Genomic DNA, 14,939 nt, shown 5'->3' with positions numbered 1-14,939 from the left:
AGAGGATATTTGTTGGATTCGGTGGAATATCGATTTTCCCAGAAAAACAGCGAAAAATATCGATATTTTCACTGTTATTTTTCACTGTTTAAAACAGTGAAATACCAGTTTGTTTCACTGATATTTCTGTATAAATCACCGGAAAGCATAAAATAAATAAGCATCCATTTAAGTTAATCTACATCACCGCAATTGTGTAATTTTTATTGCTTGTCATTTATCCGCAGGTTAATAGTTGTGGTGCAATCGTTTTCGTTCTTGGACACTGCACTCCCTTCAATGAGATTTATTTCCCTAAGGCCAACATTTTTTTATAAAAATGATTTTCGGATTTTTTTCTAAAAGTGTCGGGTAGGAGGACGGAAAAAAAAAGATGGGTGACCAAATATGCACTCATTTTAAAAATGTTATGGTATGAAGTTCTTTTTACTAAGCAACCACAGTGATTTTTTTCAAATGATGTGCAAAATGATCATAATCAGACTGTCGGTTTTGATTTGCAGTTGTTAAATAAGTTTGAATTTGAAAAATATCTTAACTATATAGATATAAGTTCAAAAGTAATGCAATCTTTTCACTTGTCTTTAATAAACTTTTTGGTGAATTTTTGATGTTTTTTTTCACAAGGAATCCATATGTTGCATTTAAAATACTTTATCTCCACAACCAACCAATAAGCTATTGAGGTTTGAAAGAAACATTTATAGTTTATTGTCCAGTAAAAATCAATACCGCAGACAAATACAAATAGCATAATAAAACGCTTTTCAGGGGTTTCACTGGCCCCAAAAAAGTTGTCGCCACTTTATCGCGGTGTGAAAACCGCCCGTAATTCAAACTTAATCAATAAGGACAATCATTTAAGGAACCTTACTACATTAATGAATAATGGCATTTACTATATTTTTATTACTCTGAGAAGTATGTAAATACATAAATAACAATAAGCACCTTCATAAGTCTTAATATTAAAAGCTTTATTTTTATATAAATAACATTTTTTCCACTTGATAAACCAGATAACCAACATAATATAATAACGTTAACAATAATGTAACAGTATGCTGCATAAATGTTTAAGAATTATTTATTAAAACATAGAACCACACAAATATATATCATCTGAAAGGAAAAATAAATCAAACATCAGAAAATAAAGCATCTCAATTCGAATTGTTAAACAGTTTATACATTTGGTCATTTGGACATGATATACATCAACTTCTGTTTATTATCAAATTTCACAAATTCTAAAACAACAACTTTTGTTAAAAGGTTTTCTGTTAGTTGGGGTGGTCGATTTCCAGGTTCAATTAAATGAATATTTGATCACATCTATTACTTGAAAGAAAGACCCAGGATGATTGCCATCATCCATTCTTGTTGTCTGAAATAACACAAAACATATTTGTACAAACTATATACAACAAATCAACACATAAATGTCACTATCTTTATATATGTCCGAATTTTAACATATCCGAAATATAGTACATCGAGTGAAGGACCTACTTTTGATTTCAGAAATAGTTGGTATCTTAAAATTTATCGTTCCCAGAACATTTTTATAATGGAACTGTTAAACACAAATGCCCGTTGAAACAAGTTAACATGTGTTTTTGTCATGGTATTGATTAAAGAAATAGCGTCCCTAATAATCGTTATAATTTTTGATTTTCGTGACAGTTTATCCCTGGATAACATAATTGATAGTTTAATGTCATAAAGGAGCTGTTAATCTGATAATAACCCCCATAAACTTGACTATTTTATTTGGACATTCATGGTTTGAAATCGTTTTAGAAACTGTTGATTTTGCGATTTTTGAACTTTTGGTACGAACCAGTTCGGAACAAAACCAAAGTTGCGTACCCATTGAAAATAACGAAAAAACACAAATTATAGGCACAAATTCGTCACTACAACTACATTAAACAACACATACAATTTTATTCTCTAAAATATGACCGTATTTATGCGTAAAATATGGAATGTTTAAAGTTGATAGGCGTAAATGGGTTTCGCTTTTCGAGCACCTGTTAAATTAAAATCGTTCTTTTCTTATTGCTTTCATAATATTTTTTAGTCATTTTAATACTATCAATTTTATAAAATTGTAAAGAAATAATAAAATATTTACTTACAAATTGATTGCATTCAGGATTTTATTTGACGGTTGCATAATTATTGGGAAATTAGCAGACTTTGCTGATGAAAGCGTTGTAGCGTTCATCAACTTCTTGCACAAACAATGATAGCGAAGCTGTTGGTAAATTCCAGCACATGTACACGATGAAGGAGGTTCGCGTATTAATGTGGGTAATTAAAACTTGGTTTATTATGATGATTTATTACTCATTTGAACTTTTTCTAAAACCCGGCAAGCGTTTCGTGTTTAAAAGCCACCTTTTGGCATCCGAAAAAAAAAAGATTTTACTTTTTTTTTTGGTTTCGTCAAAAATTGGAGTCGGCGGGTCCGAAAATCATTTTATTAAAAAAATCTGGCCTAAATATCTCATATGTGAACTTACAATTCGTTTGGGAGTTATGGTCCAGACAACTTGATAAAACAGCAACAATATGCTAACCCATTATTTTTCGAGGAGCATAATTGAGAATTCCTGTGCTAGCCCCCAATCACAGTATGTTGGGGTATAATAATAGTCAAATTTTGTTTTTCTTCTCAAAAGATTGTCGTAGATTATAAGTTGAGGAAAATATCATCCAAGACTACAACTTTTAGAGAGCCATTTTTTTCATTTATTTTTATTGATAAACAAGGTTTTGTAACAATCTATACAATACATAGATAGCTTTAACAGCACAATGTGGCTCACCAGAAACTGATTGTTTCCTAGAGGTGTTAACTAATTTTTCATGAAGATCTAGAAAAAAAGGCATTGTGAGTATGAACAAACTATTTGCATCTATCCGATCTAGTTGAGCCTTGTTACCGAGTTCCTACTTTTATTTATTTGAACATTCTGATCAACTGCCATGAAGATCAGGTAAAAAATGTAAGTGTTAACATAGATTTTAATGATTTTATTTATTGATCAAATGCTTGGAAGCACACCACCCACTTTGGAACGTGACCTTTTAATCACTGAGACTAGACCTTGTGAACTAAATGTTGAATATGCTACTTTCAAGCTTGACTTTGAAATCATTTAAAATAATGTTCTAACCAATTTACAAGTAGATCATAGACAGAATGTGACCACTAAAGTATTAACAGACCTTTTCTTATATTTGATCTAGTGCCCTAATTTTTGATAGAATGTGAAACCCATAATGACATAGAGGTGACTAGTTTCATAAAAATCTGGCAAAGAGGTGACACCCAAATTTAAACATTGTAAAATGATATCTTATGTGTTCACATCAAACTTTGGATAAAATACAACAGACAGTGATAACAAAAGCTCACCTTGTCACATTACAACAAGTGAGCAAAATAACCAAAACTATGACATCATATAATTGCTCAGTTACTTCCAATAGCAATAAAATGTTACTTTTGAAACAAATACAATACCTTCCCTTTCTTACTACAGGCTGTTCTAAAACAAGATAGCCATGCATCGCTCACCCAAAACTCCTTCTATAGTGTCAAAAACTTGTGTATGATTTGACTAAGTTGTAACCTAGCTTTAGCCTGCACATGACCAAATTCAGCTTTTGATTTGATTTAGATGGACATTCACTTCTTTATATTGATTAAGATGGACATTGTAAGCAATTTTCATGAAAGTAAGGAAGATAATGTGACCTGTAGAAAGGTAAAGGAAGTTTTCTATATTTTGACCTAATGACCTAGTTTTTGACAAACTACCAACTTTCAAACTGAAAATTTATTTCATCGAGATAAGATTCTGTCCAATTTTCATGAAGATCTGGAAGAAAATGTAACCTCTGGAGTGTTCGCTAACCTTTCCTGTGATTTGGTTTGTTGACCTAGTTTGGACCACATATGACCTACTTTCAAACTTAGCCTAGCATTGCCCGAGATGAACATTTACCAACATAAGACAAACAAGGGCTGTTTGTAAAACATGCATGCCCTCCATATGGGCTGTCAGTTGTAGTGGTAGCCATTGTGTGAATACATTTTTGTCACTGTGACCTTGACCTTTGACCTAGTGACCTGAAAATCAATAGGGATCATCTGCCAGTCATGATCAATTTACCTATGAAGTTTCATGATCCTAGGCCTTACTGTTCTTGAGTTATCATCAGGAAACCTTTTTACTGTTATGAGTCACTGTCACCTTGACCTTTGACCAAGTGACCTGAAAATCAATAAGGGTTATATACCAGTCATGATCAATGTACCTTTGAAGTTTAATGGTCCTAGGCGTAAGCATTTTTGAGTTATCATCCGGATACTATTTTACTGTTTACTAAAAATATTCCCTTCTCATACTTATTATATTACCTATGGATGACAGACTGATTGGAAAAACAACACAAGATACACACTGTTGATATTTTGTATTCAAATTCATGCACATCAATAAAAAAGTATTGTATTTATTCTTTGAAGAAAAAATCACCTGTTAAGTCTGGATTAAAAAATCTTATCTGTTAAAAAATGTCAATCACAACACAAAATGAACACAATATATTGTCCATATTATCATCCACACAAGAGTCCAAACTGTCAGTAAACTTGGTAAGCTCAGGTTGCATCAGGATTTGCCAAATTCACTTGTAAAAATCTGCAATAATTAAAATAAAAATGACCGATTAGAAACCTTAAACAAACACATAAAAAATACATATCACCAGTAGATACCATAGGCTTGTCAACAATTCATTGAAATTGAAAACCATGTCATGTTTTAGTTTTGCCTTAATGCTTGTTTAACTTACTCTATGTGAAAATAACATAAGAAATATTATTAAAATTATATAATTAAGACGAAAAAAGATAATTGCTTGGTACATTATACAATCTGAACCCTCAAGATATGCATAGTGAATAGTATATTGTCAATGTTAAATATTAAAAAATAGTATCCATACTTAACACCATAAAGGTAAACCATCTGTGTTGGGAGAATAAAGCGCACCCCAGTTAACAGATTTCTTTTTAAATATTTCACTATTTTAAATGGGTTAAAGTCGAGAGCCGGCTGATTCGTGGGAGTTTTCTATAGGTATCATGATTTTTTTTAAACAAATCAGTATTTTTTCAGTAATGTGCAATGACGCGTTTAAACGGTTAGAAAAATGTCGGATCAGTGTTGGGACTTCATAATACAAACGCGAGATTGCACTTTACTGAAAATTACTTATTTGTTAAAAAAAATCATAATATCTATAGAACACTCTCACGAATGAGCGAGCTCTCGACTTTATCCCATTACAAATGGTGAAATAATTTAAAAAGACATCCTTAAAAATGTTATCTGGGTCGCGCCTTATTCTCCCAACACAGATCTTAAAGTCACATGGTATACATGAAGGTGCAGTGTAAACAATGCAAGGTGTAAATCATATCAAACCTGCTATTTAGCAGCACATCATTTAGTGTTCGCACTCCACTTTTGCCCAATCTGTTTTTCATGAGGTGGATTTGGCACATCCATCTTTTAGCCCTATATCATGATAGCTCATCATTGAAACTACCAGGTAGTAGGTTCTGCCCCTGAATAATTAAAATATAGCAAAATATTTATGTATGAATGTGTTTTAGTTGAAAATAATATATGACAATGAAAGGTCTGCTGAAGTATTGAATCTCAATACAATCTTATCGATATTCCGATGGTCCAGAAACATATTTACTGAGAACATTTAATCAGTTTTCTTAAGCTGCAACCTCTTGGTCATGTTTGACAATTCATTGAAAATATAAAGTTTCAAAAGCATTACCACATATTTGTGTAGTTGGTCGTGCTGTATGAGAGATATTTTTTTCTTTCTACTTTCTTTATTTGTTGTTATGAATCTTAGATCATCAGTGCTTTCATGTTAAACTTGATCATGAACACAACCATTAATATTGACATCCAAAACTATAAATTTTGACAAAAATAGAAACATTTAAATATGTACCAATTAAAATAATCAAATATACATTTTAATTAAACACATTCCTGACATATGCAATAATGTTATCATTTCGCATGGAATTGTCATCGCTAACCTGTCATTGTGAGATTGCACAAAGATTTGCAACATAAATTTGATATTAGTTTTTAATACAACCTTGCTCAGTTCACAGTCTGTTAAATGTAATACAATAATTTTAAGCACATAAAATGAAAGTAGAATACGTCTAAGGGAATATATGCCCGTAAATTGTACAACGAAATGTTAATATTGTCATTATAGAAAAGTTGAACAACAACAAATGATAAATTGAAAAGATTTTGACAACTACCTAGGCAAACAGACACATAAACAGCGTCTAAAATCGTCGTTATGACCGCCGAAAATGGGTCATCAAACATCATGATTGGTGTAATAGATTCATTAAACATGAAATTCCATCCTTTAAGACCAACTTAGATTTTTTTAATGAGAAAAACAAATGAAAAACTTATTTTAATTTACCTTTGACAAAAACCAGGAAGTTTATCCGAAAATTGTCACTGTCGACTGTGCCCTACTGTATTCATTGTTATTAAAGCTGAGGTTAATTTAAACCATGTAAAAATCAAGAGATAATACGGAAAATTAAAGTTCCACTGACTTATTTTTATTGGTTTAGATTATAGTTCAAAGTTAATGGCAAACAAGTTGTTATTGTTTTGACAAAGTCCGCGAAACGGTAGTTATAGACCGTCAAGTGAGCAACTAATTCTCGAATGAATATGTAAACAATAAAAACTATGTCGTAGCCAATGCTTAACAATTTTGATTCAATAATATTTTTTTACATGTATTAAAGTTCAAAGTAAAACTATTATTAATGGCAAACAAGTTGCTTTTGTTTTGACAAACTCCGCGAAACGGTAGTTAGAGACCGTACAGTGAGGAACTTATTCTCGCATGAATATGTAAACAATAAAAACTATGTCGTAGCCAATGCTTAACAATTTTGATTCAATAATATTTTTTAACACTTTGTATGACACTGTCATGTTATATAGTGATGTTCTGTATTTACAAGCCGGGTTATTGAGATCTGCAAAGAACTAATTTTATTGCGCACGCTCTTATAATAAGTGGTAAATCGGAGTTATACAAATTTGGTTTGGGCAGCCAGCCAAGTCAGCTCGTCTCAGAAATCGGTATCAGTACTATGGCCTAGGGGCTTCGCCCCAGGCCAAAAACTATACTTGTTCACGGACAACCACTTAGGAAATTTAACTTGTCCTTTTCTGAACTGCACTTGTCCATTTATGTTAATATAAATTATAACGCATTTACTGATTAAAGTAAAATATTGTGGAAAAATCAAATAAGTATAATTTGCTTGTTTCAGTTAAATGTATTTCCATGGGAAATTCTTTAAAGCGGTATATTATAAACAAATAAAGACTTTCTCAAACTTTTAATCTTGCAAAGTTATTGTTATTAAAACATGTGTTACACATACAGTATTGTATGTATACAATATTGATGCATTTTCCTATCAAAGTGTGTCAAATTACTAACACGATCTCATTTAGTTGTCACATAAGTTTTCATTTCTCTGTCACAAACTTTGAAGTAGACTCGAGTAGTTCCATCGTTATCTAAACAATTAAAAAAAACGCTCCATTTTTACTGTTAAAGTCGTCTGAAATAACACGGTAGACGGTGTTTTGATTATCTTAGTCCTATACTTTAATTTCCGTCTGATTGTAAAAATAAAGAAACCAGTCTGTACACTGTTTGACAGTCGGGCCAAATGTTGAAAATGCGGCGCACGTTCCTTTTTTGTGGGCCGATTAACTCCGTATTTAAGCAATGTAATCTTGTGACATCCGGATTTGTAAAACTTATTTACGGCTTATATGTTTTGTATTCCTCGACCCAATTTTTTTTAACTGTAAAAATGTACGACTCGGGCAACTCGGACATTTGATTTTGCCACCCCTGCTTTTACTCCAGGGGTCAGTGGATCAAGCCAAGTCGAGGGTTACTTTTTTTCTTTCTTTTTTTTACTGGAGCTTTTTAGATCTAATGCTTAAATTTATCAATATAAAGCAGTTAATGACAAACTTCAATACATGCCAAAATCTGTGAAAAGGCCCCTTAAATACCGAAAATATAAATTATTTTTATTTAAGTGTCGCATATTAATGCTTAAAATTTATATATTAAATTTAGATATGTTACATGTATGAAATCTTGTATGCGTCATTTGTGGAAAGAAACGAATACAAGGTAACATTCATTAACTCCAGTTCGCTAATCCTGTAATATAGACCAGTTGAATGCTATTGTTTATATTCGGGATTTTCCGCGCATGCGCACTGAATAGTTGGCAAAACACTGGTTACAGTAACGTAAAACATGTATAAAGGGCTTTTGTTTAGTCAATAAATTGGTAATACAACCGAAATAAACATTAAAACTATTAAAAAAAGTGCCAATATATCATATTTAGTACCAAATAAATGTACATGTGTATATTCACAAATAAAATTTCCTCTTCATAAAAATACAAAGTAGTTATAAGCATAGAGTTAACGTGATCGGAAGACTAAATACTGACAATTCCACAAAATAAAACAATAAATTAGCCGTATTCTTTCTGATAGAAAGACTTAAATAAAGTATATTTCAGCAATAATAAAACATATATTAATTGTATTATAATTATAAGTGGTGTGGATAGTGTTATTTTTCATCAGCGATCGATAGTGTCAGAGGTACATTTAATCAATTATAAAACAAAGCCCTAAACAGCGGAATACATAACAATTTTTAAATATTGTGGTATATTTATTGTACATTGAATGAATTTTCGTTTCGTTTACATTGAATGACAATATTAATACAATTTAGCATACAAACGGAAAACCCCTGCATATTATGCAAATTGAGCTGTCTTTGAATGTATATTGAAATCTCTTTACTAGTAATAAGGAGTGCTAAAAATCTAGCGTTTTATGAAAAATGCATATATGTTATTTATTTAACGCAATTATTTTGTACCCTATTGTGATTACTTGTGTTCATGATGGTGTTTCGTACACTGCAGTAATTTACAATCTTTACACGTAATAGCGGAGTTCACTTTTGCCGTTTTCCGTTAAATACCTTAATTGCGTAGCAGTAAAATTGCACAATATTTTAAATGTATAGTTATTAAACAATGTATTATTGTGATTAAACTGGCTAATATATATATATACTCTAGTTCCTGTTAATCCATTTCCGACAAATGTCTTATTTTTTACAATGTTAAAATATTTTATTGAAGCAACTGTTCAGTATTTTAGCTTTTAAATTTGGCTTAAATGACTGCTCAATATGCCAAGAGATGACATGGTGGTATCGTTACTTGTGTTTAATGACCAGACACTGATCTGCCACATGTGGTTTATGCAGGGACCCACGTATATGTCCCTGGGTTTATGACACCATGTTTTCTTTGTAATTGTTTGGACAGTATCCGATCATAACGAGATAATCGGTTTGTGATGAACGAAGGTGCAATTAAACACCGGGATATAAATGCTGCAACAAAGATTGTCAAAATTAGTGTGAACAATTAAATAAAACAATAACATTTATCAAGAGAATTTAATTAATATGTAACAAGATAAGTTTTTTCCAAAGACCTATAAAAATACATTTTACGGGTCTTTGTTTTTTTTCCGACATATAAAGGTTCAAATCAGTTACCCTATGTTGCGTATTTAAAATTGACCTTTTGGTTGTTTGTTATCATCATTTGTTTTCGTTCATTAAATTTAATTTATTCTGAAAGAATTTCAATTTCTGAGAATGTTTTAACTAAAAATGGTCGCGAAGAAGTGCCAAGTAGAGAGATTTTTGTGGTTACCACATATCGAGCTCTTAGATTGTGTTCAACTCCCGAGTTCGTTGTTAGTAAAAACTAGGGATGTCAACGAATATCCGAATATTCGGTCCCGGACCGAATATTCGGATACTATTTTCCGAATCGAATATTCGGAAGAAAAAAATCAAATAACATCGAGTAATTTCAAAGACTTTGTATTCGTGAAATTTGCTTCAAACATTGTAAAAAAGTTGTTCCTCGTGTCATAATGTTTAGTCCGGATAATTCGTCGCTATGGTGATGACAGTATACCGGTCATAAATCCCGCTAATTGCCTAACAAAGACAGTCACTTTGTGTCAAAATTATGATAGGTTCAAATCGCATCGGCAATCAAAACATCGACCTGCACTTGATCCAATGACTCGAATTACATTTAAAATTATCAAAGATTAAATGAGTAAAGGAAAAGCCGACTTGGTGTAAAAAAAACAAATAAGACCGTATGACAATTTAAACACCGACCCGTCTTGATCTAATAACTCGAATTACATTTAACATGATCAACGATTAAATAAGTAAAGGAAGTGCCGACTTGGTGTGAAAAACAAAAAAGATCGTATGGTTATAATCACGTTGTCCAATCAAAAAAGCTGTTAGAAAATAATTTACTCAACCTCTAATGAGTATTTGCGTATCGTATGGTCCAAACTTTAATTAATTACTCAATATTCAATCAGGTATTATATTTAAAGAAATGTTTTTGGTATTTCGCCCTCATTTAATTGAAAATATTATCATTGCTACACGCATAAAGTAAATCTCTGTCCAATCAAAGTGCCACCTACACCTTCCGCTGCTTGGAAGTATTTCACGAGATCATCCAATAAGAAGTCGGCAACGTGTAACTTGTGTGGAGTTAATCTTACGTACATCCAGGCCGGTACGACGTCCAATTTTCTCAATCATATTAGTAACAAACATCCATCTTCTGCATCTTCGTATGATGCTGGGGACTCTAAGAAACAGTCGTCAATGTCATCGTTTTTGAGTACTCCTAAGAAAGTGTGTTTCCGAAAGTGAACGGATTACATGTGCTATTGCGGAGAAATAGACTCGCCAGTGATCTGGTCGACGCAATCGTGTTTTTAAATAAGAACAATGTTCATGTGCCCAGTGACGCCGATCCGAGTGACTTTTAGATGTGGCAACGGTGTTTTATTTGCATGTGTTCGCTATGTAAATAATACGTTTAAGTTCAGTTTAAATTATTTATAGATCTAACTGTTTTGTCATGTAATTATTTTGTTGTCATGTAAATATTATGTTTCTCGTTCTATTGTTGATGTACAATATTAAAGCACGTGTTCGCTATGTAAATACTACGTTTAAGTTCAGCTTAAATTATTTATAGATCTAACTGTTTTGTTATGTAATTGTTTTGTCGTCATGTAAATATTATGTTTCTCGTTCTATTGTTGATGTACAATATTAGAAGTTTAAAAACAGTTTTCGTCATTCAATTTTAACAATTTGCGACGGCAATGCTGTGTCAATATTTAGTCACTTCCGGGGAACTTCCGGTAAAAACGAAAGTAGAATTCATGGAGCAATGGTACGGTAAACAAAGTTGATTTTTTTCTAACAGATGTTGACCGAATATCCGAATATTCGTTCGGAAGGATGACCGAATATCCGAATACCAATATCGGTATTCGTTGCCATCCCTAGTAAAAACAAATAATAACAACAATATAATCGTTACAAAGATGCATTTTCTTGCATGCTAATGTTTTAGTCAGACATAATTAGTAAAATTATATTTAATATTGTGCATGATTATCCTTAAAAACGATGATTTTGTCAACATTTCTGTATATGCGCTTATATGAATTCTACCTCTTTTTGCCAACCAGTGGGCGGAGTCTTAACTTTGCAGGTGCGCGTGACGTCACTCGTCAACTGGTCTATATAATTAAGGCATGTGTATCCAAGTTCATATGCCGAATGTTTTGTGTTTATATTCATTACAACGACAGGAATGCACAACTTTGATACCACTATCGTGTGATTAAATCGACCTCCTGGTCCATTATTGCTATTGTATTAATTTACAGACCTGCATTGCTGCTGAAATAATTTTTAAGTTGCAGTTTTAGCAGAGTGATGTTTCATGACATGCTTACTATATAAGTAAATGCCCTTAGTACCTTTATTAGGACATAATTATACATGCTTTAGATCAGCCATTTCGCTACAAAGAATGTATTTTTAAATTGTTAAAGCTCGTGTTCTATGTGACAATCAAGCTGTTGGATGACTCAAAAACTGGAAAATGTATGGGCATACAGACTGTACTCATCAGACATATCAAATAATTTTCACATTTATCTTTCACATTTATACAAAATCACAATCATATTCCAAAGGGATAAGAAAATGTTTTGGTAATTCGTATTTAATTTACGCCAGTACATACATTTTTATTTATTGCCCGCTTACTATAACAGTATTCCACAGCGAATTCTGCATTTCTGATGCACTCAGTAGAGTGTGCTATATCTGGTAAAAAGTGTCGAGTTATCTGAAATAAAAGTGCCATTGTCATTGAGATGATCGGTAAAAGAAGTGTCCATGAACATTTGGCATCCGAATCTTTAAACATTTGAATTTTCTCAAATACGTTAGTAAACTAAACTGTAACATGTTGCATTAATGGACATATTGAGCTTTTATTTGGAATAGTTGGCACGTTCTTGATTTATTTCCAAGTATTTTTATTTTGTTGAAATACGTACTGATCATCGAATTCGTGATGATTATCGATGGAATTTTGTCATTTTTTTGTATATACCCGGTAATCCACCATTTTTCCACGATTTTCTTTCTTCGCAATTTGAAGTACTACATGTATACCATTTATCGACAAAACAATGTTTCGTGTCCACTGAACATAGATGCAATAAAAACTGAAGAACTCGCCGCTCGCACGTGACTTTTGTTGTTCTCTGTTATCAAAGTGCCATCTGTGATCAAAGTTTCCGCATACCCGGCGTGTGTACATGCAGCATAGTTTCCACTAATTTATAAAGAAAGAAACAAATCGCTGATTTAGAAGTTCAATTTCCATACAATTCACAAAACTGCGACTGCAAAAATAAATGGAAAGAATACCTACCTCCTCTAAACTTCTTTGATCGCTCGCTTGTACATGTAGCATGGAAACCCTCTTGTTACCCCTCCTTGTACTACCCTCCTTTTACTAAATGTATAACCTCATAATTTATCTTAAAGGGGCCTTTTCACAGATTTGGGCATGTTTTGAAGTTTGTCATGAAATGCTTTATATTGATAAATGTTAACATTGGATATAAAAAGCTCCAGTTAAAAATCAAGAATGAAATTAAAAAAAGAAAAAAAAAGGTAATCCTCAGCAGGGCTCAAACCACTGACCCCTGGAGTCCTGGAGTAAAAAGTCTCCCATTTAGACCACTCGGCCATCCTTCCGGATACAATGGCTGATGTATTTTCTACTTCATATACATTGTAACCAATCCTCGTAGTTGCACAAAATATAACGACAACAACAGAACTCTCCAAATTATTCATTCGTTTCGCGTTGCAACGCTTTATAATATTCGGGTTTTTAAATCGTCAAAAAAATGCATATAATGGCTATTTTAGAGCATGGTAAATGTTCAGTATTACTGTTTCTTCACACATATCATAACTAAAAACAAATTTGCAAATCTGAAACAACTTTTTTCAATTTTGTCAATTTACCCAAACGTGAAATGGCCCCTTTAATCAGGGGTGTGATTTAAAAACCACCTAAGGAGAAAAATGCCTACCCCACTACAGGATTTAGTTAAACTCTTCGTTTTTATATAGGTCCAGCTAAGTTAATAACTATTTGTAAAATAAGTTATGACCTTAAAAGGGAGGAAATCTGATAAAAGGAGGAAAAATCACATCCCTTCTTAATAGAGACCCAATGATTCACCTTACCAAGTACAGATAACAGGTCATACACCTCCTTAACAGCCCCATTTGACATATAAGCATCCATTGAACAAAAAACACTTTTTGTTTAAGTTTGTAAAACATCTATTGTCATCTCCTTTTTTGATGTCTATGCACCTCCAATATGCAACGTTTTTGCTTGTTTTACAGTTTGCTTTCTGAAATTTCTTTGAAGCTACGAATAAATGCCAATTTGTTTAACAATACACAGATGATACTTATATCCTATGAAATGTCTTTTGACCTTAAATGTATGCTAATTATGTGATTCTTAAGATGGTGCTTGAGAACAAATGACTTTGAGCAAATGGTACAGAAGTTATGGCCTTTCCCCTGTGTGGATCCTCAAATGGCGCTGCAGATCCTTTGTGGCCTTAAAAAACCCTTTGGGCAGAAAGCACAAGCATGCTTCCCAGAAATAGGGGTACCGGGGGTCATCGTGTAATTTACATCCCCCGGTCCCCGTCTAACAGCACCTACAAGATGAAGGGGTTTCATTAAGACTCAGTCAGCGGGAAAATTATCAAATTATATCAACATTGGAGACTGTTGGAGGCTTTAGAAAAAAGTTTTTCCCTCCTTTTGAAAAATAATTCACCTACTTTAAAACTTAATGAAACCCATTTTGTTAGTTCTCACCTGTCACCCAACCTTCCATACTATGATGAGACAATCAAGGTACTTACCTCACTCACTGACCAATGATCTATCATTGAACTACATGTGCTATCTTTTTTTTAACTTACCTTAACTGTTTGCTCGATGTCAAAAATTTCAACATTCTGACTCTAATGATTATACAAACACAGTGACCTTGTTGAATTTAATTATATATAAAAAAACACTAAAGGGTTAATTTGGCCAAAGGACAAACATTTCACAGAGATGAGTTATTGATAATAAAACAACTGTACCCGATGTTCCTCTTTGATCTTTTTGTGTGTGCAAATACACGCAGAAGTGAAGATTAACACTTCAGTTAACGAAAACAAAGGTTACAGTTATCC

The 14,939-nt window shown here is 32.5% G+C and overlaps 1 protein-coding gene and 1 long non-coding RNA gene across 10 annotated transcripts in view; both read right to left on the bottom strand.

Annotated features, from left to right (window-relative positions):
- LOC127864612 (zinc finger protein 436-like) overlaps window positions 1-14,939 on the bottom strand; it is a 76,947-nt gene that overhangs the window by 29,407 nt on the left and 32,601 nt on the right. Inside the window, exon 5 of one of the 9 annotated variants that reach the window (XM_052404400.1) lies at window positions 12,345-12,988. The exons of the other annotated variants lie outside the window; for them this stretch is intronic. Within the exon in view, the coding sequence (XP_052260360.1) occupies window positions 12,942-12,988 (47 nt within the window). The 3' untranslated portion in view covers window positions 12,345-12,941. Of the gene's footprint in view, window positions 1-12,344; window positions 12,989-14,939 lie in introns of those variants that run through there. 9 annotated transcript variants of the gene reach the window in all.
- On the bottom strand, window positions 4,480-7,331 carry LOC127864650 (uncharacterized). The gene is made up of 3 exons (XR_008042179.1): window positions 6,565-7,331; window positions 5,511-5,653; window positions 4,480-4,721 (listed from the first exon to the last, which is right to left on the bottom strand). It is a non-coding gene; the product is annotated as an uncharacterized LOC127864650 (long non-coding RNA).

Source organism: Dreissena polymorpha, chromosome 1, assembly GCF_020536995.1.
Source record: "Dreissena polymorpha isolate Duluth1 chromosome 1, UMN_Dpol_1.0, whole genome shotgun sequence".
NCBI lineage: Eukaryota > Metazoa > Mollusca > Bivalvia > Myida > Dreissenidae > Dreissena > Dreissena polymorpha.
This window is presented reverse-complemented; position numbering and strand designations above follow the sequence as displayed.